A 24,505-nucleotide genomic window follows, 5' to 3' on the forward strand; every position below is an offset into this window, starting at 1 on the left:
AAGCCAAAATCCTTGCTGTTCCAGGGAGGCATGTTTTATACTTTGGAAGACTGTAGTACCACACAAAGTATGGGCCCTTCACATAAATTCTTACTTGACAGTCACCATGGGTAAATCCAGAGGATGTCAGCAGACTCCCTGCCAAATTGTTGACTGACTTGGCAATGTGAAATAAAAGGGTGCCAGTGTTTCATCAGACCATGACTCATTTATGATCCATTTGCATCCTGAATAATCAGTGCTACTTGGCATCTGCTGGCAGGTTCTCTCTACCCAACCAGTATGCGCATCAGTGAAGAAGGGCGTTTGGTTGTCAACTTCAAGACTGAAGCCCGATTTCATGGTTTATTTGTGATATCTCATCCTGGTAAGTCAATTCTGAGGTCTGATAATATCTCATAGTTGTGAGTTTTATACTGTTTATTATCTTATTCCTACTACTAAAATCTGGATCTTTTTAATGTGCTGCGCTCAGCAGCAGGGGCTTTATTCTATGGCAGTGGTTTTCAACCTTTTTTTCATTTGCAGACGCCTAAAAAATTTTGAATGGAGGTGCTGACCCCTTTGGAAAACTTAGGCATTGACTGTGGACCCCTAGGGGTCCATGGACCACAGGTTGAAGACCATTGCTTTACGCTCATAAATTCATAATGTGTAACGAATTTCAAATACATCATGCCACATCCATGGCTGGTGTAAATTGGGGTAGCTCCATTTATTTGAGCACAGCTATGTTGACTTATACCAGATGAGGGTCTGACCATCATATCTACCTTTCCAAGAGTAGAAAAGAATGTGTGAACCATATCTTGCTGTTAATAAAATGCTCACTGGCATGTAATGATATCCAAGGCCTTGATCCTGCAATCTGATCCATGCAGGTTGATTCTTGTGCCCCATTCACTTCAGTTAGACTAAATGCAGGTTCCAGCTGCACAGATAGATTGTAGGACTGGGGCCTAAGTGTACTTCTGGACATGAATGCTGGAGGTGAACAAGAATATCTGAATAAATTAAACTCTCCAAACAAGATCATGTACAATAGTGCGTTGAAGAAAAAAAGCATCATTAATTATATTATTTTAGTTTAACCAAGTTTCATTAACCAAAAAAGCTCCTTCATAGCAATTCCACTCTTTCTTTACTTTTAAAATACATTTTGCATTTTACATGCAAGGCAGAGCTGAAAAAGTTACAATGCACTAGAAATTGTTTTACGTTCCCTGGGTTGGCATTCCAGGTTAAAAATAGGAGGGATTATAGATCTTTACCATTCCACTCTCCCCGTTTTGCCTTTCTGTTTAATTTAATCTTTATACAGCTTTGGTTGCATAGCCCCATAAGAGATTGTTCAACAGATGTTTGAACAAGAGTCCACCAGGCTCAGCTGTGTTGACTATAATTGGTTTTGTTAATTTCAGTTAATAAAACCAATGCACTGTAAATGTATTGGCATCAGCCATCATATTGTGGCTTCTGAATCGCTGGGAATGCTTTTCAGGTTCTGAGAATCTGCAGCTAGACATTTAAACTGACAAGCTTGTCTGTTGACATCTTTCTAGCCTCCACTCTGAGCTCCATGGTTATGTCAGCTGATCACCCAGGCCTGACATTTAGCCTCAGCCTTGTGCGGAGTGAACCAACATACAACCAACCAATACAGCAATGGAGCTTTGTTTCAGATTTTGCGGTAAAACCACAGCTTTCCCTTCCTTGGTTTGCTCTGTCCCGCTTCTGAAATATGTTAGTCAAGTGCCATGTCTCTCCTTTGCTTTTACCAGGTCCGAGACTATTCTGGGACATACACCGTGAAGCTGATAGCTTGTACCACGGTGCCTCACCAGGAGTACAGTGTACCAGTGATCTGTAGTCCTAGAGAGCCAATCACATTTGACCTCGATATCCGATTCCAACAGGTACCATCAAGAAATTTTTTGCATGGTTTTTATTTCAATTCTAAAAATGTCTTTGGTAGTCATGAAGGATGCTGGATTGACAGTCCTGGAGGCTGGAGTCCTTTCCTTCGCCACAGAACAGGTACAGAATGGGCAATGACAGTGCAAATTACTTGCGCTACCCCCACCAGGGTGACTCAGCCTTGACCTGGAGGGACTACTGAAGGAGTGAGAGTGTGTCACAGGGCTTGTCTTCACTACCGGGGTAAGCCAACCTAAGTTATGCTACTCCAGCTACGTGAATAACGTAGCTGGAGTCAACGTAGCTTAGGTCAACATATCCCAGTGTCTTCACTGTACTGTGTCAACTGGAGACACTCTCCATCGACTTCCCTTACTCTTCTCAGAGAGCTGGAGTACCGGAGTCAACCAGAGAGCGCTCTGCCATCGATTTAGTGGGTCTTCATTAGACCCGATAAATTGACACCTGCTGCATCGATTGCAGCAGCGTCAATCTCCCCGGTAGTGAAGACCAGCCCTTAGCCTCAAGACTCAGGTGATCTTTGGCCACTCTGCTGTGACAGCTAATAGAGTGTTAGTTGTTGCCAGTTTTGGTCATGGCTTTTGTGGTGTATAACTATCCACTGGAGACTGGACTGAGATCCCAAAACTGTATCATCGTCATGATAGGCACCAGTATAGGAACACAGATACATAGACAGATAATATTTAGCACTGATGCCTAAAATTTTTAAGTGGCTCTGCAAAGGTGGGTGAGCATTATTATCCCCATTTTACAGATGAAGAAACAAAAGGTGACGGTGAAGGGCCAGATTGTAATAACACCTTGTTCCAAGAATAGTCCCACTTAAGTCAATGAGTACAGGTATCACAGTGTGGGCTTTAGGGTTTGTCTACATTGCAACACAGTCTGGTCTACGGGAGTGTAAACTGTAGAGCGCTCTCACATATCGTGCTCTAACTGCCCCATGTAGACCCTCTACCTAGCGTGTGTTAACGAAGTCCTGTTTGAAATAGGATTCTACTTTTGAGTTTGCACCAGCAGGGTCTCTATGGGGCAGTTAGAGCATAACATATGAGAGTGCTTTACAGTTCACACATGTAGACCAGTCTGTGGCTCCATGTAGGCAAGCCCTAAGTCACTTGTCTGAAGGTCCAAGTGAATCAGAGGTGAAAATGGTAATAGAACTTGTCTCTCCTGACTCCCTGTCTAGTGCCCTATCTACTGGACTATACAACCTTGCCTGTTTGTTTTTTCAGTTTTTTAAAATAGAATAATATGATGCATATTTTTATGTTGTCCCTCTTAGGAATTGTTTGCACCATGAATGAATGAGGGGCTCTTTTTAAAAGCAAGTATCAAGTAGGAAGGATGCTTATATTCTGGGTGTCTCCCATTCTAATACTTTGTTTTTACATTTCCTTCTTGAAGCTTTTTGTGTCCTTCTTTTTTTCTCTCCCTGGGAAAGCACTGTTCTCATGGTATTTCTACAAGACACAGTGTAAATTCATGGCTAGTGGCAACTCTGCTACCCAAAGCCCAGCCTCAGTATCTTGGGGACCAGGAAGAAAGAATCCTAGTACCCTTGTAAACAGCACCCTACTACCCAAGTAGGGAAAGGATTGTTTGCACAAAGCAGGAGATTTCTTCCTTTTTTTCCGTTCCCTACTCTTCCCTCTCTCACCTTTAAATGCCTTCTGCACACTTCCTTCAGAGAGGAATTGGGATCCATGCTGCACTGGGGTGTACAACCCATTCACAACCTCCCCAAATCCTTCCCCTTCTTTGTGCAGCAGAGATCACAGTGGCTTTCCTACAGGAGGTCCTCTGGACCCACTGATGTGCCCTTTAGTGAATTCCCACAATGTTCTTCATCCATACACAAATCAGGCCATCTGCAGTGATGATAGTTAAATATTGGTGCGAATGTCAAAGATTAAAAACAAGTAAGGTGATATTCCTCTCACCCCAAATAGTCTTTACATCTTATATTATTGAGAACCTTTGCTTAAAGTGTTTCCGTCATGAAAATAATTGTATGCTTAAAGTACGGCTGTAACAGCCACGAGTTAATCAGTGTGTGACAGTGAGACATTCATGTGAAATTGCAAAAAAATGGATAGACTTAAAAGAGGAAGTGTCAGGGGTATATTCACAGCTATACACAGCTATATATAGTGTTAATGGGAACTGCATAACTATATCTTATATAAGATTCAGTTATACAGTTCCCTTTAACGCTACTATAAATTGCCTGGCTAAATTCCAGTGCTACTAGCTGAAAATACACTTCCAGTTTCTTATTCATTAGACATTTACTCTCTCTAAAAGAAAAGTTTGATTCAGCCACTTTTGATTTTCTTTCACATGCTTGTGAAAACAAGCTGGAACCCAGCTGTGTGAATGAGGCATTTGAATTTTGAACCTCTAGGACTTTAGATCCTGTAGCCTGAATCCATGCATTAAAACTGAAAAATTCCAAACAAATCGGATAGGAACTTCTTCTATAAACAGTGTTGTTAGGTTTCATCTCCATGGAGAGTAGCAGTTGGTCTATAAGGAGAGCCTCAGTTGTACATTTTCAGTTGCCAAACCCTGCTGCTTTGATATTTTGGAGTCTGTTCTGTGGAAAAGTGATTTCAAGAGGAATGAGTAGGTCAGCTGCATAAGTTCTAGTGATAGTTTCTAATGGTATTTTTACGACTCACCCCATCAGCCTCACACAAGAGCAAGTGAGAAGGATGTTCATTTACCTTTTGGAAAAAAAATAGAATTCTCTCTTTTGTTAGTGACTCTTTAATAGCTCTTGTTTATTTATCTTTTTAAAAACAAAACCTGTGCAACCTCCAAACTGTAGGTGTCCTTGTTCTCCTATTACTGTTGCTCTGGTCTTCTGCCACCCCCTTCCATTGTATTCTATGCCACCTGTCACGTCTTGACCATATTTAGATTGTAAGCTCTGGGAATGTCTTCAGTTTTGTGTTTGTAGAGTACACAATACTGATTGAACTGACCCTGGGTATTACTGTAATATGCATAATTAAAATTGATTTGTATCAAGTATATAAAGGCAAACATAGTAGACACTAATTTTAATATTAATTAAGAAATGAATAGTGTAAATAACTGACTTTTCATGGTAAATATATTCATATAGGTGAATACACAGACCAGATTAATGACCGCATGTTGAAGAGCTTTATGCTGTATTTTAGGTCAGCGACCCAGTGGCTGCTGAGTTCAGCCTGAATACCCAGATGTTCCTCCTCTCGAAGAAGACTCTCTGGTTATCTGATGGCTCGATGGGATTTGGGCAGGAGAGCGATGTTGCTTTCACAGAAGGTAAAATGGTACATAGATGATGGCTAATTTATGTGACATCCCTTTACTATGTTCCGCTCTCTCAGCATTTTCTTTCAATCAGAACAAACTGCCACCATGTGGTCTTTCTGCTTTTGCCAAGCCTAAATTGGAATTGATCATATTCTGGTCTCCGTTCAGGGTTAGACCTGTTCAGCTCATTGCTCACTTCTCAGAACAGCAATAATAAAAATAGCAGTTTCATATTCTAAGTACTTTACAAACATTGCTGATTCTCTAACAACATCCCTAAAAGCTAAGGGTAACTGCCCCTGTATCCCTCCCACCTCTGTGGTCCGCTCTAGGAGTGCCCAGACAAGTATCTTGTCTCCAGTCATCACCTATCTCTGGGCACAAACCCTTGTCTTCTTCCTTCTGACAGGGAAGTTTTAAGGCTGCTCAGTTCCCTGCCTTACACTGGAATATCCCCAGCAAGCCAGTCTGCGTAATGGCCAGCTCCTGTGGTTTGGCTACAAACAATGTATTGCCAGCAGTTACAGGTTACCACACAGTTCTGTCTAAGCAAACATGTTTATTCTTAAGACAAAAGTATTACAGAGAAACCATATAAAAACCATAAGCATATTTAAACACCCACTAAATATACCAGGAGTCACCAGTCAGTCTTGTGGAGCCATAGGCAGCTAACTCTTCCTCATGAGTTGAGACCCCCCCTTGGACAGAAGGTCCTGTCCAATTGCTGGATCAGAAAGAGAAAGCCCCAAGTCCGTCTAAATTCAGTCCTTTTTATGCCAGAAGCCCTTTCTATGTCTGTTGGTCTCTGGAAAACCCAGTTTGAAGCAGTATATGCAAGCTTCTCCAGGGAGTGGTACCTCTCTAGAGGTGTTTACAACCTAAGGGATTCACCTTAATGACCACCCATTGTTTCTGATTCCTGGAGGAGCTGAGGTAACCCTTCCCCATGGCACTACATACAATCCCTGGCCCAGAGTGACACACAGAGTTAATACAATATGGTCCCCTGAAGATAGTGCATGGGATGCCAATATCTGACACGTAGATCCTCTTTGTACAGATGGGGAAAACAAGGCAGATTAATTGATTTGTCCTCTCAATGGAAATCAAAGTCAAAACTGAGATTAGATCCCAGGAATTCCTGCTTTCAAGGTCTAAGCTCACACCCCAAGGAGGGGAAGCCAGATCCAGGGAATAGAGCTCTGGACTGGGACTCAGGAGACGAGGGGTCTATCCATGTCTCTGCCACTGATCTGCTGTGTACCCTTGGCAAATCACCCAGCCTGTGTCTGTCTTGGCTATTTAGAATGTAAGCTGTTCAGGATAAGGACTGTCTCTTACTATGTGGTTGTACAGTACCTGGCATAATGGGACGTAAGTCTCTGTCAAAACCTTTAGGTGCTTCTGTAATACACATAATAAATAACAAGCCATATATCTCTCTCAAGACAAATTCACATTGTCCTATTCACTCTGATGTTTGTTTTACTCTTGGCCATGGACTACCATGGTCTGCTACTGGCCGTGCTCTTTTGTTGCATATTTTTTGACAACCCACAAGTCTTTTGTGGGTTTAGCAAGCAAAACCTGCCTTAAATTTTGGCAGGCAGCAGAAAGTCTTAAAAACTCCATATGTCTCTCTTCAGTTTTGGCAAAGTTAGGTGTGAACAGATTTAATCAAGTGTTAAGAGGCCAGAGTTGGGGAAAAAAAGCCACTCTGGAAATAGAGGAATAATTTCCCATAGAGTAGATGTCATTTTCACTGTGCCAAGTACTGCCCATCTGACTAAGTATTAGCAAGTTCTTACGCCCTATGGCCAAGGTCCTGCTGACATAGAAGAAGGTATCTTGCTATTCCAAACACATTTTTAGAAGACAAAAGGCTGCAGTCCAAGATGGGATGGGGGGAGGACAAAAGTGGCTCTGTATACCTTTACTCCTTGTGAATTATGGGTCCAGCAGCACCCAACTCAATTTTTGAGCCACCCTAGTGACTGCTTTAAGTTATAGCAGCCTTGAATGGCCACTTATGGGCTACTCTGCTGGCCCAGAATAGATGGAGCACAGTGCATTCTAGCCATGCCTCTTCCTGCCCCTCAGGCAAACCCCTAAGCAGGAAGGTGTTGTAGGACTACACCAGCCATGGAGTGCAACCCATTCCCTACTGCCAGCAAGATTCCTGGTGGGAAAATCCAGCTGGGTTCCAGGTCATTTATGTTGCTAGAGCAGCGTAAAGGGACTGGAGCACAACTCAGAATTGAGGCCAATTTGTTAAAGGGAGCATGCTTGTTGTACATGTGTCTGGCCACCATCAGCTCATCTGACGTTCTTGGATACTTGCTTTACAGAACGATATATTGTATTTGAAACAATGATTGTTTTCAGGTGATATTATATATGGTCGTGTGATGGTGGATCCAGTACAGAACCTGGGTGATTCCTTTTACTGTAGCATTGAGAAGGTTTTCCTGTGCACCGGAGCGGATGGATATGTACCCAAGTATAGTCCACCAAATGCAGAATATGGCTGTCTAGCTGATTCTCCATCCCTCTTATATAGATTTAAGATTGTGGTAAGTGTTCTGCGTTTAATCAAAAACATGTGTAATTTTTTTTCCAGATTTTCAACACCATTTGTTGTTTTGAGCCTGCTGCAGGCAAGGGTCTCTTAAGAACATACCTAGCAGCTTCCATCAAGTTTTTGACTTCAGTTCTAGTCTAGTGCAGCTTGGTTAGGGCATAATATTGTTATCCAGGACCTTCATGGGCTGGTTACAACCGGGATAGTCCTGCCAGGGACTCTCATCACTTGTGGCATATCTTACAGTGTGACTTGTCAAGATAATAGTATGACATGTTGCTTGTATAGTCGCATATGTTTAAGCTTGGAAGGATTAGATTTTTATCAGTAAAAGTTGGTGAACAGTGATTTCACTGTACACACACAAACCACAAACATACTTCCATTGATAATAATTAAAGTTTATAGATGGGCAAAGTAAACAAAATGCTGTTTGAGAACTTATTAGAGTTTGATTTAAGGATATTTACTTAATGTATTTTGACATGTGATGTTGACAATTTGGGTTTAAAGCTTTAACTTTTTGAATCTCAACATCTACTGTCATTAAATGATTGTCTGATGCCAATATTGTCTGACCTGCCCCATAATTTCCCACACCTGTGAAAATTTAAATAAATAATTTAAAAAGCATGGAAATCTGCCAAGCCTACATATATTATATGGTTCAAAACAGGAAAACCCACACAAGAAGTGCTAGTCAGATGTAATCACAATGTTGCTGAAGAGCACTTTTTCCCCTTAGGAATGCACCAGATAACGTAAAATAGTATGTGGTGATTATGTTCCTGGGAAAGTTGCATTTACATGTAAATATAAAAACCTCTTTCTTTGCGGAAGTGAATGTGTGAATGTACAATGTACAAACAGAATTATTTTTCCCTTTCACCATTTAGGACAAAGCTCAGCCAGAGACACAAGCCACAAGCTTTGGAAATGTGCTTTTTAATGCAAGACTAGCCATAGATGATCCTGAGGCAATTCCTTTAGTCAAGCAACCTGGCTCGGATGGATTTAAAGTAGACTCAACACCACTGTTTCAGGTGAGCAGTCTATGGGTCAACCTCAAGAATACTGTTCTAAGAATCTCAAATAGAGTCAGGCATCATATAGGGAAATACTTGATTATAAGAATAATGAACTTGAGGATGTGTACACTGGAATAAGGACACCAACACTGGTGTGAATCTGGAGTCGCTCCATTTGAAGTCAGTGAATTTGCATAGGTGTAAACCAGTATAAGTGAAAGCAGGACCCAGAATATTCATGGAGATTGAACTAATCCCCTGCAGCTCTCTGTCTTATTTTTGTGGGATTTCCCCTTGTTTTTTGCCCTTTCCAGTTTCTTGAGGCTACATCCCAGGTCATTAATGTACCAAGCTGTTGTACATACGTACACTGCAAAGTTTAAAATTATTTGTAAATGATGATAAAGTGACCTGCTTTTGACTCCAGTCCTGGATTGGGAGGTAGAAAGGTAGGGGTGGGAGAAATCTAGAGAGGAAAAGTTCGGGATGAGTGATGATAAGGAGAACAGTGAACTAGGATTGGCATGGAGTTGTGCTAACTGCTCTTGGAATTGACGTCTCAGAGAGAGATGAAGTGGGGGAACTTGGAAGGGGCACACAGGGCAGGGGAATTCTTATCCCGGTAAACTTTAAGGGCTTGATGCAGCTCCTATTGAAGTCAATGGAAAGATTCCCACTGACTTCAACAGGAGTTGGTTAAGGCCTTAAATGCACCTCATAAGACTTTTCAGAGAAGGGCTCTTCTCCTCTGGACTTTATAAACCAACCCAACATAAATGTTTTCATGGTCAGTAAAAAAAAAAAACCTGGCAAAATCAAACAAATGCTTCCTGAGTTAAGGTTGAAAGTACATTTCAGCAGAGTCCAGCTAACGAAAGTTACCAAAACAGTATCACTTTCTGTACAACCGTTCTACACCGTCCAAAGCACAAAACGTCTAGAACATCTAGAAGTGAGCAGGTAAGGGACCAACTACTTCCTCAGTGCCATATCTTTCATTCGTGCTCAGCCTCTTGATTTATGCAGCCCATACAAATTTTACTTTTCCCCTGTAACATTTGCAAAAACAGATGTGAAGGTCAAAATAACCAAGTAGAAGAAACAATAGGGAGTCCTTACTCTGACTATTGAACATTTTAAGCGCATGTGGAGTCCCATTAAAACCAGTGGGATTGTTTGAATGAGTAACTGCTCATCCATGTAAGTAAGGGTTTCACAATTTGGCGCACAGAGATCGTAAAATCCCATTTGCTATTTAAGGGTTCTGTTTCCAGTAGTAATCTAGTCATTTGTTCTGCCCTCTTAGACTGACAACAGAATGAGAGTGGCAAGAGACAATGGTAGGTAGGTATACAGAAGGCAATGGGGGGATAAAAGTAAATTATAGGAAGGTAATGCCGACATGGCGGTAAACATAGTTTATTAAAACTAGATATGGACTAGCCATGAAATGCCCTAGAGAGACAAGGTGGGTGAGGTAGTGTCTTTTATTAGACCGACTTCTGTTGGTGAAAGAGACGAGTTTTCAAACTACACGAGCTCTTCTTCAGATCTGAAAAGACTTGTCTCTTTCACCAACAGAAGTTGGTTCAATAAAAGTTCACCCACCTTGTCTCTCTAATATCCTGGGACCAACATGGCTACAACAACGCTGCAAACATGAAATGGCCTATTCATTGCATGCCCTCTTTTTGATGAGCTGGTGCAAATACAAGGCCAGACTGTGTCTCACCTCTGGTTGGGCATGCATAGTGGGCAGAATGTGCAATGATTCTTTCTCTTTTGGAGTACAGCCAAAGCTGTAGTCCTTGCACAAGGACTCTGTGAGGCCAATGACACAACGCCACCAATAAAGGCCAGGGAGGAGATGGCCTATGCTCCTCCATCTGCACCAGGCAGCAATGGAGGCTGGCTATGGAGGGACTCAGGCTCCACACCCTGTGTGTAGTGGATGGCATGATTGCCAATTCCTGCTGAGGTGCTGGGCAGATTGACATGTGGCATATTCTTTCTGAGCATGGCTTCAGGAGTGCAGTCCGGGCATTTCAGGATCAGATGATGAAACAGCTTGCAATTTACTTCTCAGTTTGTATTGGTGTTTAACCACATCATCGAGGTGGGTAATGTTGAACAAAACGTTGTGTTTTCTAGGTGTCTTTGGGTAGAGAGTGGTACGTACATACAATCTACACTGTGAGATCAAAAGAAAGTGCCAATCGAGGTATTGGCAAAAGAAGTGTGGAGTACCAATATCACTCTCTGGTCAGTGGTGGGAATCCAGGAACTTCAATGCAGATACGACAGAAGAGAGGGGTCAAAGAAGCTCCAGAGCTTGCTAAAGAAATTGGCATAGAAAACAGCAGAGGAACTAACATTCAGCACATAGCTTTGGACCGCACCAACAAGAAACAGATCCCACAAAGAGAAGTTACAGTCAATGAAATTCTCCCCAGGGAGCTGAATAACAGAAACCCAGAGGTCAACATAATCACGATCACTGGTGGAGCTGCTGCCGTTTTACTTGCCATTGGTTTAATTGCAATTATTATTTTGTTTTTCAAGCATAAACAGAGCTCAGAGAAGAAAGAAGTCACAAAGGGTTCAGAGAGCAGTGAGCCAATGATGCCACCACATAATTACACTACTGACAGCTCTGAGGTTTGATTCCAAGACCATGGGATTTGAACCTGTCTCCAGAGTGCCTTAAAGATAAACTTGAACTGCTCCTTGTTAGCAGACGGTCACCATTATGCTTGGAAATGAAAAGGATCGTATGGCTCTAACTGTACTTGAAAATACTGATTTGAGCTCTTGCTACCATTCTCAAACATAAAGGAAGAATCCAACCCAAACCTCCTGTTTTGCACAGTAGGCAACCCTGATGTCCGTACATCATGCGCTAACGATAAGCTGCAGTGAAAGAAACTGCATCGCAAGGGAATGATTTTTTGTTTTGTTTTTGTGTTTTCTGTCAATTAAAAAGAGAAGAAATTATCCAAAGGTGCTTGTGGGCCCCTCTCGGCAATACAAAAGGAAGTCTCTTATTACTATACTCTTGTCTACTTGGGAGGTGCAATGCTGACACTCTCTGAATGTTTCTCAGAAAGAACTTCCTTGTTGTTGTTAGTCTGTAGAGTGTGAAAATCCCCTGGCCTGATTCATCCCAGTTAGAAGTCCTTCGGCTTCAGTTAAGTTACACCACTGATGAATTGTATCGCTTGCGTTTAACTGACATTTCTTCCAAAGACCATTTAGATTAGTCACAACAGAGTTATAAGCAGGCACATATGCCAGGGTACATTACACATTCTTCACTGGGAACTCACAATCAGCTATTTGTTCTGACTTTTTTTTCTTGTTCTGTTTTTTTCCTTATTTACGTTTATATAAAGCCAAAGAATATGATAATGTCCAAAAGGAAGCTTGATTTTTACAAACGCTGGACAGTTGTGTCCTCTTATGCTTATAATGGATTATAAAAGTATTTGTACAGTATTGTATTTGTCAGTGCACATCCAATGGTGGGAAATGCATGAGTTGGTAACATTGCAGAGTCTAGAGGAAGGATAGTGTTAGATTCAAAATGCAGAAGACAAGGTTCTGTCCGAACTGAGGCTATGAATTGTGATGTAGAATTCAGTGCTTACTAGGCAGTTACCACATTACAAGTGGCAACAATGGGAAGAAAATACAAACATTTTATGGGAGCAGGTCATATTTATTAAGTTGATGCATAATCATTGTGCCTCTTGAGAAACATGCTGTTTTATGAGTAACTTTACTTTTGAAAGAATAATTTTGGTTTTCTCTGTCTTTTTGGTTAAGGTAATATGACAGCAGCATGATCTGCAGAAGACTGGATCAGTGGTGCTTCATTACAGTGTTTATCCAGTTAGGGCCTGATCCACCCAAAAGGTGTCTCTGCAGCTGCTGGCCCACAGAAGCTCTGTCATCTCCACAGTCTTGGGCAGTTGTCCTTGCTCTGAGCGAGTCTGACCCCTCTCTCACACTCTCATAAAGCAGGAGTAATTCCATTGCAGTCAGTGGAGTTAAACCAGTGTCAGATCAGAATCAGGCTCTTTATGCCATTTCTAGAACATCCTCTTTCTCTACTATCGAATCACGGAGGGACTCATTCTGGTCTCTTTTACTCTAGAGTTACACTGATGTGAGTCCAGTGACTTCAGAGGAGTTACTCTAGATTTGCACCAGTGACTGAGATCAGAATCTAACCCACTGATTCCTTATGGGTTTATCCTAATGGGCTGTATGATCTAAAGACATTTTCAGCGCTCTCAGAGTATGTCTACAGTGCAGTTAGAGACTCGCAGCTGGCCCGTGCCCAGCTTTCTCAGGCTCGCAGGACTCAGGCTAAAAGGCAGTTTAAGCCCAAGTCAGCTGGCATGGGCCAGCCATGAGCATCTACTTGCAGTGTAGACTTACCCTGAGAGCCACACTCTACCTTTCTCCTGTTTAAATCAGCCAGAAAGCGTACTGGCCTTCAAATGTTACCAAACATTTTTGGCCTGAAAGAGTTATTTACAGAAGCCACCCCATGTATTATAACTTTCTCCCACTAAGTTCACCATTGATGTGCTGTATGTCGCTAATGATGTTTGTGTTTTTGAGACCCATGTTATAACTCATGCCAGATGTATCAAAGATTTAACTGGCAGATATTTTTTGCTTTTACCTCAAATTCAGAAGTAGATAAGTAGCAACAACAATCTAGGGCCAAATATGCCTTTGTGTCTGCATACCAAGCCCACTGAGATCAATGGGAGTAATGCACAGCCAAATGCAGAATTTGTCCCCTAGGTTCTACATGTACAGAGAAGAAGCAATACATGACTCTATAGTAAAATGGAACATATGTAAATAATAGCATACATCAGTATTTATAATAGGCCTGTTTTCTACAAGCAGAGAAGTAATTTAAAAAAAAGTTATAGAGCTATGTTTCTGCTTTTGAATGTTAACAAATAGGAATGCCATTTGGTAACATTGATACAAGATCTTCTTGTTATTCCTTTTATGAAGTCAATCCGGGACCCATTTATTTTACAAGCCAAATACTGAGGCTGTTAGGCAGTGTAGTAATTACTTTAAACAAGCCCAACGCAATTACTAATTACTCGGAGGACTGTGTAAGTGTACAATAGAAAGCAGCATAGCACCCTTAGGGTACTGGACCGGTAACTAAGCAGTTATCCAAATTCAGTTTATTTAAAATCTTTGCTTTGTTGGGGATTAAAGTCGCTAGTGTTCTGGGTTTTTTTAAAAAAAAACCACTATATAAAACAATATAGAATCAAAGCTGCTGATAAAAAAAAGGTGGGGGGGAAATGAAACACTGAAAAGATAGATAAGTATCAATGAGATGCATGAGGTGAGATCCTGAAATCCTCTCTTACAAAACACCCATTGGTTTCAGTAAGGTCTGCCAGATTTGTGCCATAATTAACAAATTGGATTTCTTAGAATTCAGCGGGTTATAAATACATCTGTAACAGAATGCCTTTGTATTATGGCTTCAGAATCTCAGTTTTCACCACGATCATTTGAGGCCTATTGACATTTGCCCTTCTGCTTAAAAAGGGGCTTTGTGTATAGTGATTTGAATAAGTGCCTCAATCCCAGTTACTGTGCACAGATACATTTATATTTATCTATGCACTCAATGAATTAACTGTATATATTTAACCTATTTGCAGATTTTTGTACTGAGCCTACTTTCCCAGGGAGAGCTTATACTACCAGCAATAACCAGCATTGTTAGGACTTTTATATAGTAATTACTGTATTGTAATTTGTTGTTTGGATGCATATAGATTTTGTTACACTGTCAAAATGATTTGCACCCATATTTATTTGAAACAACTTGTTTGTTTATGGCTGTTGTATTTGGCATTTATATCAGGAGAAAAATAAAGCTACTTCCCCTTTTGGTTATTAATCAAGTATTTATATGTATCAGATTATTGAGAATGGCCAGTAATACACTACTGGGGTAAACACTGTAATTTATAATTCAGACAGTCAAGCACAAATTTACCATAGTCTGGAATAAAGCTCTTTTTTTTTTTTCATTCTTCTTGTGATTGTTTCCCAATATAAAATGATTGGTGCAAGGTTTGTTTGCTTTTTAATTTAAGAACTATGGTTTCATTCCTGGGCCACAAGTGGAATGGCCAATAAAGAATGGATGTTTCATATCTACTGTTACAGATTCAGAAGATCAGAAGTGCCTAGACAGAGGGATAGACAGAAGTACCACACACACTAGGGACCAATATATTTTTACCGCAATCACTAAAATAGTGACCGCAAAGGGGTAGTCTGAAAAATGACATCACAATGTCAGATCATTTGTGTTGGTCAGTGCAGCAACCTTCAATCCACTAAAAATATGACTTTTAGAGCAGTGATCCTTGAAGGAGGTACAGCAGTGCAAGATGGCAAAAGTTATCAGTTCAGAGTGAGGAGATGGAAAACAGAGATACCCCATGTCAAGGTTCCTTCCCCACTCTGAACTCTAGGGTACAGATGTGGGGACCTGCATGAAAACCTCCTAAGCTTATTTTTACCAGCTTAGGTTAAAACTTCCCCAAGGTACAAACTATTTTCCTTTTTCCCTTGGACTTTATTGCTGCCACCACCAAGCGTCTAACAGATATGTAACTGGGAAAGAGCCTGCTTGGAAACGTCTTTCCCCCCAAAATCCTCCCCAAACCGTACACCCCCCTTTCCTGGGGAAGGCTTGATAAAAATCCTCACCAATTTGGATAGGTGAACACAGACCCAAACCCTTGGATCTTAAGAACAATGAAGAAACAATCAGGTTCTTAAAAGAAGAATTTTAATAGAAGAAAAAATAAAAGAATCACCTTACAGGGTAATCAGATTCAAAACATAGAGAATCCCTCCAGGCAAAACCTTAAGTTACAAAAAGACCCAAAAACAAGAATATCCATTCCATTCAGCACAGCTATTTTCTCAGCCATTTAAACAAAACAGAATCTAACGCATATCTAGCTAGATTACTTACTAAGTTCTAAGACTCCATTCCTGTTCTGTTCCCAGCAAAAGCATCACACAGACAGACAGAGCCTTTGTTTCTCCCCCCCTCCAGCTTTGAAAGTATCTTGTCTCCTCATTGGTCATTTTGGTCAGGTGTCAGCGAGGTTATCCTGGCTTCTTAACCCTTTACAGGTGAAAGGGTTTTTCCTCTGGCCAGGAGAGATTTTAAAGGGGTTTACCCTTCCCTTTATATTTATGACACCCTACCTACACAATGACCTCTGAAATATGCTTGGGTTTAATTCCCCTCTTTTCCCGTGGCAGATTAAGAGAAATCTCAGTTTGGAAAGGGTCACATTGTGGATAAATATACAAACATTGCCAGATTCAGGCCCTTCGTAGGTTTGATTTGTTACCCAGCTTTGTGCTATCAGGGATTCCTGTATTTTACGAAGACACAGGCAGCAGTGGGCAGTTTTCACAAAACCATCACTCCATATCTGATGTCTCAGTCCTTGTCCTCCAAGGAAACCTGCACAACATACTCAAAAGATGAGCCTGGGAGCTTAAATTCATAACTTTTCTAGACACTGAAAATCATGGACTCAATAAACACACTGGATTTATGGCTTATTACAACATGTGTAACCCCCTAATCCTTCTTTGTTCTATGACTTCAGAGGTGTTAGCTGCTCGCTAAACCTTGGTCTTTTGCAACACGTGTTAACTCTGTATGCTAAACAATCTGTTCTATCTTGTATTTAGCTGTGACACTCTGAATACCTTTCCCAGACCTCAAGAAGAGCTCTGTGTGAGCTCAAAAGCTTGTCTCTTTTACCAACATAAGTTGGCCCGATAAAAGATATTACCTCACCTTCCTTTTCTATCTATACCTTTAGGCAGAAAAACTCTCTGGATTTAACCTCTACATCAGATACTTAAACTGGGAAAGCAGGTCTGCAATCACTTTTTAATTGATACTCTTCCTTTGGGGTTTGGATCTCTTGCTAATTACCCAGAGAGTTGATCCATCCAGGTAATCATCTTGAATCACCACTCCTAGATAAGTATCTGTTCTTTGATTCACATGGGTAGTGAATGGATGAGTTAAGAGATTTTTGAACCACACTTTTTGGTCCATTACATGAGTGAGTCTTCAAGAATGCATCAGTTTTTTTTTCTAGCTGTTTGATGATTGTCACTTGCACTTTAAAGGTACTGGATCTTAATACATAGAATCATAGGACTGGAAGGGACCTCAAGAGGTCATCTAATCTAGTCCCCTGCACTCCTGGCAAGACTAAGTATTATCTAGACCATCCCTGACAGGTGTTTGTCTAACCTGCTCTTAAAAATCTCCAATGATGGAGATTTCACAACCTCCCTAGGCAATTTATTCAAGTACTTAACCACCCTGACAGGAAGTTTTTCCTAAACCACCCTTGCTGCAGTTTAAGCCCATTGCTTCTTGTCCTATCCTCAGAGGTTAAGAAGAACAATTTTTCTCCCTCCTCCTTGTAGGGAACCTTTTATGTATTTGAAAATTGTTATCATGTCCCCTCTCAGTCTTCTCTTTTCCAGACTAAACAAACCCAATTTTTTCAATCTTCCCTCATAGGTCATGTTTTCTAGACCTTTAATCATTTTTGTTGCTCTTCTCTGGACTTTCTCCAGTTTGTCCACATCTTTCCTGAAATGTAGCGCCCAGAACTGGACACGATACTGAAGTTGAAGCCTAATCAGTGCGGAATACAGCTGAAGAATTACTTCTCGTGTCTTGCTTACAACACTCCTGCTAATACATCCCAGAATGATGGTCGCTTTTTTTTGCACTATTGTTACACTGTTGACTCATATTTAGCTTGTGATCTATTACGAACCCCAGATCCATTTCTGCAGTACTCCTTCCTAGGCAGCGATTTCTCATTTTGTATGTGTGCAACTGATTGTTCCTTCCTAAGTAGAGTACTTTGCATTTGTCCTTATTGAATTTCATCCTATTTAGTCAGAGCATTTCTCCAGTTTGTCCAGATCATTTTGAATTTTAATCCTATCCTCCAAAGCACTTGCAACCCCTCCCAGCTTGGTATTGTCCACAAACTTTATAAATGTACTCTCTATACTATTATCTAAATCACTGATGAAGATATTGAATAGAACTGAACTGATCCCTGTGGGACCCAACTCGTTATGCCCTTCCAGCATGACTGTGAACCACTGAAGACTAGTCTCTGGGAATGGTTATCCAACCAGTTTTGCACCCACCTTATAGTAGCTCCATCTAGGTTGCATTTCTCTAGTTTTTTTATGAGAAGGTCATACGAGACAGTATCAAAAACCTTACTAAAGTCAAGATATACCACGTCTACCATTTCCCTCCTATACACAAGGCTTGTTACCCTGTCAAAGAAAGCTATCAGGTTGGTTTGACACGAAGTATTCTTGACAAATCCAAGCTGACTGTTACTTATCATCTTATCTTCTAGATGTTTGCAAATTGCTTAATTATTTGCCCCATTATCTTACCGGGTACAGAAGTTAAACTGACTGGTCTGTAATTCCCCAGGTTGTCCTTATTCACCTTTTTATAGATTGACACTAGACTTGCCCTTTTCCAGTCTTCTGGAATCTCTCCCATCTTCCATGACTTCTTAAAGATAATCACTAATGGCGCAGATATCATCTCAGTCAGCTCCTTGAGTATTCTAGGATGCATTTCATCACCCCCTGGTGATGAAGACATCTAACTTGTCTATGTAATTTTTAACTTGTTTTTTTCCTATTTTAGCCTCTGGTCCTTCCTCATTTTCACTGACATTCACTATGGTTAGATGTCCAATCACCACATTGGTTGGTGAAAACTGAAGCAAAGAAGTCAATAAGCACCTCTGTCATTTTCACATTTTCTGTTGTTATTTTTCCCCCTTCTTTGAGTAATGGGCCTACTCTGTCCTTGATTTTCCTCTTGCTTCTACTGTATTTGTAGAATGTTTTCATGTTACCCTTTGTCTCTAGCTAGTTGGATCTCGTTTTGTGCCTTGGCCTTTCTGATTTTGTCCCTACATACTTGTGTTATTTGTTTATATTCAGCCTTTGTAATTTGACCTAGTTTCCACTTTTCGTAGGACTCTTTTTTTTTTTTTTTTTTTAAGATCTCTGAAGCTCTCCTGATTAAGCCAGGGTGGTCTCTTGCCATACTACCTATCTTTCCTATGCAGTGAGGTAGTTTTCTCTGGTGCCCTTAATAATGTCTCTTTGAAAAACTGCAAACTGTCTTCAATTGTTTTTCTCTTTGGACTTTCTTCCCATGGGATCTTACCTACCAACTCCCTGAGTTTGCTAAAGTCTGCCTTCTTGAAATCCATTGTCTTTATTTTGCTGTTCTTCCTCCTACCATTCCTTAGAATCATGAACTATCATTTCATGATCACTTTCACCCAAGCTGCCTTCCACTTTCAAAGTCTCAACCAGTTTCTCCCTAGTTTTCAAAATCAAATCTAGAACAGTCTGTCCTGTAGTTGCTTTCTCTACCTTCTGAAATAAAAAATTGTCTCCAATACATTCCAAGAACTTGTTGGATAATCTGTGCCTTGCTGTGTTATTTTCCTGCAAGATGTCTGAGTAGTTGAAGTCCCCCATCACCACCAAGTCCTATGTTTTGGATGATTTTGTTAGTTTAAAAAAAGCCTCTTCCACCTTTTCTTCCTGGTTAGGTGGTCTGTAGTAGACCCCTACCATGACATCACCCCTGTTTTTTACCCCTTTTATCATTACCCAGAGACTTTTGACAAGTCTGTCTCCTATTTCCATCTCAATCTCAGTCCAAGTGTACACATTTTAATATATAAAGCAACACCTCCTCCCTTTTTTCCCTGCCTGTCCTTCCTGAGCAAGCTGTACCCTTCTATACAAATTTTCCAGTCATGCATATTATACCACCAAGTGTCTGTGATGCCAACTATGTCATAGTTGTGTTTATTTACTAGCATTTTGAGTACTTCCTGCTTATTCCCTATACTTCTTGCATTAGTATACAGACATCTGATACTGATTTGATTTCCACATCTCCACTTCCCCCCACCCCGTTCTGTCTTCTCTCTCCTTTATCCCTGCTGTAACAGCCCATGCTCCCCCCAATTCTGACCCTTCTCCCAGGTCTCCATGTTCTACCTGTGGGCTTTGGTCATGTGCCCACTTCAAACCTAGTTTAAAGCCCTCCTCACAAGGTTAGCCAGTCTGTATCCAAATATGCTCTTCCCCTTCCTCAATAGGAGGACCCCATCTCTGCTTAACAGTCCTTCTTCTTGGAACGGCATCCCGTGGTCAAGGAAGCTGACGCCCCCCTGGTGACACCATCTTTACAGCCAGGCATTCACCTTCAGGTTGCACCTGCCTCTGCCTAGGCCGCTATCCTTGACCGGGAGGATCGAAGAGAACACCACCTGCGCTCCCAACTCCTTCTCCCTTACTCCCAGATCACCTGTAGTCACTTCTGATCTGCTGAGGGTCGTACCTCTCAGTATCATTAGTGCCCACGTGGATGAGTAGCATGTGATAGTAGTCAGAGGGCCAGATGGGGACAATCCCTCCATAATGTTTCAGATATGGGCCCGTGGCAGGCAGCATACTTCCTGGGATGCCATGTCAGGGCAACAGATGGGTTCCTCCGTCCCCCTCAGAAGAGAGTCACCAATCACCACTACCCTCCATTTCCTCTTGGGAGTGGTGGCTGCGATCCTCCCAGCCTTGGAGGTATGTGGCTTCTCCTCCTCCACCTTTGGGGGTGATTCCTTATCACTTGTTGCTGGGGCAGCACATCAGTTTTCCATCACTCTGGTGGGTGGGTTGGGAGTAGGGGTGAGCACTGCCTGCTACCAGAAGTAACCAGCAGCCATTGTCCTCCCTGTGACAGAGCCATATCCTCCTCCCCCGGTGGTGTGACAGCAGTCCTCTGTAGCCGGATAGCTTCCTCAGCCTCGGATGTCTCCGTATGAATATTCTAAAGGAATTCCTCATGGGCACGGATGCTCCTCAGCCTAGCCACCTCCTCCTGTAGTTCTCCCACCTGCTTCCTGAGAGATTCCACCAGCAGGTACCTTTCACACTGGATAGTCCCCCCAGACTCGCCTTCTATGAGTGGGAAATACCACAGTCTCCGCAAGTCCACACCATGATCTGGGTAGAAGAATCCTTGGTTAGGTTGTCTGTCTGGATACATAGAAGATTAGGGTTGGAAGAGACCTCAGGAGGTCCTCTAGTCCAACCCCCTGCTCAAAGCAGGGCCAACCCCAACTAAATCATCCAAGCCAGGGCTCTGTCAAGCTAAGCTGGGCCTTAAAAGCCTCTAAGGATGGAGATTCCACCACCTCCCTAGGTAACCCATTCCAATAATTCACCACCCTTCTAGTGAAAAAGTTTTTCCTAATATCCAGCTTCCCCCACTGAGACCATTGCTCCTTGTTCTGTCATTTGCCACCACTGAGAACAGCCGAGCCCCATCCTCTTTGGAACCCCCTTTCAGGTAGTTGAAAGCTGCTATCAAATCCTTCCTCACTCTTCTCTTCTGCAGAATAAATAAGCCCAGTTCCCTCAGCCTCTCGTCATAAGTCATGTGCCCCAGCCCCCAATCACTTTCGTTGCCCTTCACTGGACTCTCTCCAATATGTCCACATCCTTTCTGTAGTGGGGAGTTCAAAACTGGATGCAATACTCCATATGTGGTCTCACCAGTGCCAAATAGAGGGGAATAATCACTTCCCTCAATCTGCTGGTAATGCTTCTACTAATGCAGCCCAATATGCTATTAGCCTTCTTGGCAACAATGTTGACTCATAGCCAACTTCTCATCCACTGTAATCCCCAGGTCCTTTTCTGCAGAACTGCTGCTTAGCCAGTCGGTCCCCAGCCTGTAGCAGTGCATGGGATTCTTCCGTCCCTAAGTGCACGACTCTGCACTTGTCCTTGTTGAACATCATCAGATTTCTTTTGGCTCAATCCTCCAATTTGTCTAGGTTACTCTGGACCCTATCCCTACCCTCCAGCATATCTACCTCTCCTCCCGAGCTTAGTGTCATCCATGAACTTGCTAAGGGTGCAAGCCATCCCATCATCCAGATTATCAATGAAGAAGTTGAACAAAACCAGCCCCAGGACCAACCCCTGGGGCACTCCACTGCCAACTAGACGTTAAGCCATTGTTCACTACACACTGAGCCTGACGATCTATCCAGATTTCTATCAACCTTGTAGTCAATTCATCCAATCCATACTTCTTTAACTTGCTGGCAAGAATACTGCGGGAGACTGTACCAAAAGCTTTGCTAAAGTCAAGGTATATCACATCCACCACTTTCCCCATATCCACAGAACCAGGTATCTCATCATAGAAGGCAATCAGGTCAGTCAAGAGTCACTCTTGGTGAATCCATGTTGACTCTTTCTGATCACCTTCCTCTCCTCCAGTTGCTCCATGATTTTTCCAGGGACTGAGGTGGGGCTAACTGGTCTGTAGTTCCCCGATTCTCCTTCTTCCCTTTTTTAAAGATGGGCACTGTATTTGCCTTTTTTTCAATCATGTGGGACCTCCCCCAATCACCACGAGTTTTCAGAAATAATGGCCAATGGCTGTGCAATCACATCAGCCAGCTCCCTCAGCACCCTCGGTTTTCTAAATAGTCCTTAACCTGTTCTTTCACCACTGAGGGCTGCTCACCTACTCCTCATACTGTGTTGCCCACTGCAGCAGTCTGGGAGCTGACCTTGTCTCTGAAGACCAAGGCAATAAAAGAAATGAGTACTTCAGCTTTTTCTACATCATCTGTCACTAGGTTGCCTCCCCCATTCAATAAGGGCCCCATGCTTTCCCTGACCTTCTTGTCGCTAACATACCTGTAGAAACCCTTCTTGTTACCCTTCACATCCCTTGCTAGCTGCAACTCCAATTGTGCCTTGGCCTTCCTGATTACACCCCTGCATGTTCGAGCAATATTTTTATACTCCTCCTTGGTCATCTGTCCAAGTTTCCACTTCTTGTAAGCTTCCTTTTTGTGTTTAAGGTCACCGAAGATTTCTCTGTTAAGCTGATCGCCTGCCATATTTGCTATTCTTTCTGCACATCGGGACGGTTCGTTCCTGTGCCTTCAATAAGGCTTCTTTAAAATACAGCCAGCTCTCCTGGACTCCTTTCCCCCTCATATTAGCCTCCCAGGATATCCTTCCCATCAGTTCCCTGAGGAAGTCAAAGGTGCAGGTGGGGAGACAGGAGCGGTGTTGGCTCTGGTGGTGCGGCCCTTCCTAACCATAGCGATTATACTACATCTCCCTCCCAAACTTCCCTCTTTGCGGTCCCCTGTTTGCTAGCTCCCCTTGGTCACTTAGCCTCTGGCTTTTAAGGCTTTCTCTCCTAGGTCAGCCCTACCCCCTCATTAATCACACAGGGGGAGGGTGATCACAAGGCTGAGTGAGGCTGATCAAAGATGACCAAGGATGATCCAGGGAACAAAGGCTCAAACAATCCCCAGACACACAATCCCAACTGACCCAGCAACTGAAATAACTGAAAATAACTGAAGTAACCTGAAAGAAAAACACTAACAGCCAAACAAACTCACTCATCCCAAAGTTAGTACTTGCACCTTGTTCATTCAGCAGGGGGATCTCCTTCTCCCCCTCTCAAATTCCTCTGTTTGCAGTCCCCTTCTCTGACATACCCCAATGTAAACCAGAGGAAACTCCACTGAGTTTCATCAGTGTAGACAATCAGACCCAATGTTTCTTCTTCGAGAAGTGTCCCTGTGGGTGCTCCACTTTAGGTGTCTTGGTGCCCTGCCCTTGTAGTCAAAGACTTTTGGTAGCAGTGCCCCGGTTGGCCGCACATGCATGGCAGCCATCTTGCACCGCTCCACACGGTTACCCCATGCATGCAGCCAACTGTCACCCAGTTCATTCTCCACCACCTTTGGTTTCGGTCGGAACAACAGTAGTGCCCTTAACAGCTCTCATATTTCTCTAATTTCTGCCTCTTTCATAGTTATTCCCTCCTTACTGATTTCTCCTTTCATTTTTGTTCTGTTTACCATTTAAAAAAAAAAACTTTCCCCCTCTTTTTATTCCCGCCTCAGGCAGGCAGTCGCTGAAGAGACATTAGACCGGGATTATTCCCATTCTCTATTCAGCTTCACCTCTTGGACATGCCTGGCTCTCCAGGTTTCAAGCGCTGTCTCACCTGAAGACTTTCAATACCAGCAACAGACAGCCACGCGCATTGTGTCCATTGCCTGGGGGGAGACACACATTACCCAAAAGTGTCCCACCAGCAAGATATTCAGCAAAGACAAGGAAGGCTAGTGACCTCCAACTAAAACTCTTAATGATGGAGAGCTCCTTCCGACCTGCCTCCAACCTCGAGTTCAGGACACCTCCTCGCCAGTCCTCACCTGCAGCTGCCTCACCTATGGGGTCCTCTTCAAAAATAACTGCTAAGGACCCTGGTCCTAAAAAAGCCACAAAAAAGCGGTCTCACTCTTCGCTGCACCATGATTCGCCTCCTAAAAAGCAATCTCTGACCACAAAAACTGCCCCAGTACCAATGGCATCGAGAGCGCTGGACCACGAGATACCAGGA

The 24,505-nt window shown here is 42.4% G+C and overlaps 1 protein-coding gene across 1 annotated transcript in view; it reads left to right on the forward strand.

Moving 5' to 3' along the window:
- The window catches only part of FREM2 (FRAS1 related extracellular matrix 2), a 219,001-nt gene extending 204,072 nt beyond the window's left edge, over positions 1–14,929 (forward strand). Inside the window, exons 18-24 of the mRNA XM_073342495.2 lie at positions 263–367; positions 1,563–1,690; positions 1,782–1,916; positions 5,133–5,259; positions 7,639–7,826; positions 8,731–8,877; positions 11,014–14,929. Of these exons, the coding sequence (XP_073198596.2) occupies positions 263–367; positions 1,563–1,690; positions 1,782–1,916; positions 5,133–5,259; positions 7,639–7,826; positions 8,731–8,877; positions 11,014–11,526 (1,343 nt within the window). The 3' untranslated portion in view covers positions 11,527–14,929. The remainder of the gene's footprint in view (positions 1–262; positions 368–1,562; positions 1,691–1,781; positions 1,917–5,132; positions 5,260–7,638; positions 7,827–8,730; positions 8,878–11,013) is intronic.
- Positions 14,930–24,505: the final 9,576 nt, after the last annotated feature.

This window comes from Lepidochelys kempii, chromosome 1 (genome assembly GCF_965140285.1).
Source record: "Lepidochelys kempii isolate rLepKem1 chromosome 1, rLepKem1.hap1, whole genome shotgun sequence".
Classification (NCBI taxonomy): domain Eukaryota; kingdom Metazoa; phylum Chordata; order Testudines; family Cheloniidae; genus Lepidochelys; species Lepidochelys kempii.